Consider the following 4,147-nt stretch of genomic DNA (forward strand, 5'->3'; position numbering starts at 1 on the left):
ATTTCCAGTGAGAGGAATCTGTTCTCTGGTGACTTTGCAAAATAGCTGTAAGTGTTTCCACAACAAAGCCACAAATGCATGGAATGATGGTCTGCTTAGGACTGGCATGGAACTGTAGATGTGGACACGCCCTGACTCACCTAGCATGAATCATGGTATTTTGAGTATTTTTAATGAAAATTAATAAATACATTGAGAAACTAGGGGTGGTGAGGAAATGAGAATGTAAACTTTGTTGATCGTCTTATGCCAGGAATAACGGCTACTGCTAGAGATAGCAGCCATGGTCAAATACATCTTGCGTCTAAGTATGATCCAATGAAAGAGCCGCAAGAAGGTGGCATAGATGCATCCAGACAATAGCAGATTAAAAAGGAGACTATGTGTCCACTTCCAAAAAGCAATGATGCAGGTATCTGAAGTTCTTTAGGGGATTCACATTAATCCCTGACAAAGTTAAACCTTTAGCAAATTGAAGCATGAACCACCAGAGGACCACTCCTCCGGCTCTGTCAGGGAGTTGTGTTTGGGTGGGCTATCTTGTCCTTTTCAGGGGCTAGTCTTTGGAGTGCTATGAGGCACTCTAGGTTTATCCTATAGTGACCAGAGGGAGGTGGGCACATGAGAATCAAGCTACAGCCCATCCTTCACCCCAGCCATCTTAATGGCTGCAAGGTGATTGAGATGAACTTGCACTGGAGCTGGTGGTTTGTTGCCACCTGTGATGCCCAGGTGCACTTACACCAAGGTGAGGAACTTCTGGGGGCCAGAAGTCAGGGGGAAATGAGTCTGTTGCTCACATCAAGGCCTTCTGATAAGCTCCTTCACTTCTTCTGGAAAGCCTTCTCCAGAGCTTGTATCACTTCCTTGTTTCTCAGTGTGTAAATGAAGGGGTTCAACAAGGGAGTTACAACTGTGTTAAAGGTATTAACAAGCTTGTTCAGATCCAAGGAGTTCTGGGCTGACGGCTTGACATACAGGAATATAGTGGAGCTGTACCATATTGTAACGACCGTGAGATGGGCAGAGCAGGTGGAAAAGGCCTTTTTCCGGCCCTGGGCTGATTGGATTCTCAGGATGGTAGAGATGATGTACATGTAGGAGACTAGCGTAACCACACAGGAGACCACCACAACAATTATGGAGATGAGGAAGGTCGCCAGCTCCACGGGCCGTGTATCTGTGCAGGAGAGGGCGAGGCAGGAATCTATATCACAGAGAAAATGATTGATGACTTTTGGTCCACAGAATGTCAGCCTGGATGTCAAAAAGGCCAGCAGCGAGATGGCCAGAAAGCCTCCCAGCCAGGAGCTGAGGGCCAGCTGAGCAGAGAAGGCATTGTTCATGAGGGAGTTGTATCTCAAAGGGTAACATATGGCTAAATAGCGGTCATAGGCCATGACAGCCAGGAGAAAACATTCGGTGGAGCCTAGGGAGAGAAGAAAGAACAACTGAAGGATGCAGACTCTGAAGGAGATGGTCTGGCTAGTCCCCAGCATGACTCCCATAGCTTTGGGAACAACGCCCGTTACGTACCAGATCTCCAGAAAGGAGAGATTACAGAGGAAAAAATACATTGGGGTATGGAGGTTCCTGTTTGCCCATACAAGGGCTATGATGGATGCATTGCCTGTTACTGTCAGGGAATACATCAGTGCAAACAGCACCACAAGGGACACCCGGAAATGCCATGTGCCTGGGAAACCCAAAAGGATGAATTCTTGCACAGTTGTCATGTTTTCCATGTCCCTCCAAGTGCAGAGGTCCATCTGTCAAGACAGAAAAGATCGTGTAGTAGTTTGAATGCCTAGGCTGGGCCTACTGGCAGGTAAACATGCTACCAGTAATTAAACAAGATCACCATCCCTGAAAATACAGCTTCTCCAGAGCAGGAAAAAGCTGTACCTGCGCTCCATACTACATGAGGAAGAGACTGCACTGCAATACTTTAGGGAGGGTTTTGTCTACCTTGAATTAAAGATGTCAGCTAAATCATACCTATGTCTGGACAGTTGAATAGGACTCTGAAGACCAGGCAACACTGTTGAAGGAACCTGGAGAATTCTTTATCTGACCAAGTGCATGGGTCTTCTTTAGAACATGGTGACTCTAATGGCTTCTGAGAGATGAAAATCCTGTTCAGGGAAGTGCAAAAGACAGGCTGAGAGTCTTCACCTACATGAAAGGCTGTAGCACAGAGGAAGGGAATAACATAGCTGCACTCCGTAGGGCAAACAATACTGAGTTATGATTTCAGCAAATGAGACTGAGGTACCAGTAAACGATGAGGAGAACATGACACTGGAGAAGATTTTCTGACCTCTTATAGGCCAGCTGATCACAAGGGCTTCAGGCTGAAGCGACAGTGTCACAGGACAACAGAGTAGAATGACAGGCGTTACTTAAGAACTCATGGTCTCCTAAATTTACCTTTTTCCAAGTCCTCAGGACTGGAAGCTTTCAGAATTACCTCTATTACCTCCATTTAGGTCTGCTTCTCAACATAGCTGCTCAGGAGGTGTAGGACTCACCTCCGTAATTTTGCCATCTGAAAGTCATGGGAAGAATCTATGCTGACCACATTTAAACAACAACAACAACAACAACAACAACAACAGTAACAATAATAATAATAAAAATAAATCATATCTGACCGCCTCAGCTGAAGTCCCTTCCTTCTCAATGGATACAAAAACAGGAGGCATGGCTTACCTCGTTTCATAGAGATGGCTAAAAGCACTCTAGAAGTGCCAATTTCTCCCTGAGGACTAGGGTAGGAGTCTAGCAACCAGCTCAGGTGGACAAGTCAGACATGTCAACTTGGGCAGAGGCATCCCTGTATCTATCACCTCTTGCAGGCCAAATTCACTAAGCTGAATCCCACCCAACATAACTCTGTTGAGAAGCCAGCTGATCTGAGGGGTTTAAGCTACTTCCTCCTTCCAGTTAATGGAGGCAGAACAGTACCTCCAGAGAAGAACTGATCTCTTCCTCAGGGGTGTGTCTAAGACAGATGGGGTTGAATCATCATCTGAAGAGTCTCTTTCTTTCCTTTCATCCTCCTTAGGAACATATATGCAAAATCTCACATGGCTAGAACAAAGAAATCCTCCTTAATGCATTTCTCTTTAAACGTGCCAGGCATTGAAAGTCTACACCAGATGTCCTGGGCAGGCGTCACGTACCAGCTCTGCCAACGGAAATGATCTAAACAAACTCTCTTCATGCAACATCATCTCTCCTCCAGATGAAGCCATGATCCCCCTTGGCTGAAGGAAAACAGAGGAAAGAGGGTGATTTATTGGAGCTGTTCTAGTGCCTCAGAAAGCACTGCCTCTCGCTATGGCAGTCTCCAGTCTCTCCACAAGAGAAGTGAAGATGAACACCTTCCTGACTCACTGCAAGATGTATCAAATTGCCTGATGGTGATTCCTCCCCTTCCACCCATTAGGTAGTGGCAGCTTGCACTCCTGCTTTTCTTTTCCCCTCACAGCCACCACCGTACCTCTACAAAGCGGGCTTAGCATGCACACATGTGCGCACACACACACACACAAACACACACACACACACAGTAAATTATCTCCACTTTACCTCCATGTAGTGAGAGCATACAGCAGAGAATTACAAGACAGGCAAAATCTTCACAGCCAAAAGACTGAACAAATGCCTTTTTTCTGCTAAGAACTCCCCCAGCATCCCTAGCATAAATACATCCCCACACCCACCTTGTTAGCACACTAAAGCTCCAACTGACTATGCAGAGGAGACTGTTTTGAATTTTTCCTCTGTGTGCCACAGGGAGTTTGATCTCTTGGGGGATTTCACAGGCTTGTTGAAGATGAATAGTGTTCTCTCTTCACACAGGCTAATTAAAGAACAGTAATGCAATTCTCTAAAGTGGCTGTCAGATGTGGTTTTTTTGCCACCTGCCTGCCACAGTATGTGAGCCTTGGCAGAAACTCAGTGTTCTCTTGTGTGGCAATTTCCTGACATGCTGATGTCTGAAATAGCCATGCCCCAAAAGACTGGAAGTGTCAAATACCTGGATGCTGGGCATTAAGATCTTGAAATCTCCAAGCTGGGGATAGTTAAAGACAAATATGGTCATGCGAATACAGAGATAGAAAGGTGGGATTCACCTATC

The 4,147-nt window shown here is 45.8% G+C and overlaps 1 protein-coding gene across 1 annotated transcript; it reads right to left on the bottom strand.

The window, feature by feature from the left end:
- Positions 1-824: 824 nt before the first annotated feature.
- On the bottom strand, positions 825-3,264 carry LOC136994391 (olfactory receptor 6F1-like). The gene is made up of 2 exons (XM_067312064.1): positions 3,186-3,264; positions 825-1,769 (listed from the first exon to the last, which is right to left on the bottom strand). The coding sequence occupies exons 1-2, from the start codon at positions 3,255-3,257 to the stop codon at positions 825-827; spliced, it is 1,017 nt and encodes a 338-aa protein (XP_067168165.1). The 5' UTR covers positions 3,258-3,264.
- Between the last annotated feature and the right edge of the window lie 883 nt (positions 3,265-4,147).

Source organism: Apteryx mantelli, chromosome 28 (assembly GCF_036417845.1).
Source record: "Apteryx mantelli isolate bAptMan1 chromosome 28, bAptMan1.hap1, whole genome shotgun sequence".
NCBI classification, from domain to species: domain Eukaryota; kingdom Metazoa; phylum Chordata; class Aves; order Apterygiformes; family Apterygidae; genus Apteryx; species Apteryx mantelli.

Excerpts from the sequence above, each read along its gene's own strand:
- LOC136994391 (XM_067312064.1), bottom strand. The coding sequence starts at position 3,257 with ATGGCTTCATCTGGAGGAGAGATGATGTTGCATGAAGAGAGTTTGTTT. Across the intron at positions 1,770-3,185 it reads CATTTCCGTTGGCAGAGCTG|ATGGACCTCTGCACTTGGAG; the intron begins GTACGTGACGCC and ends CTGTCTTGACAG.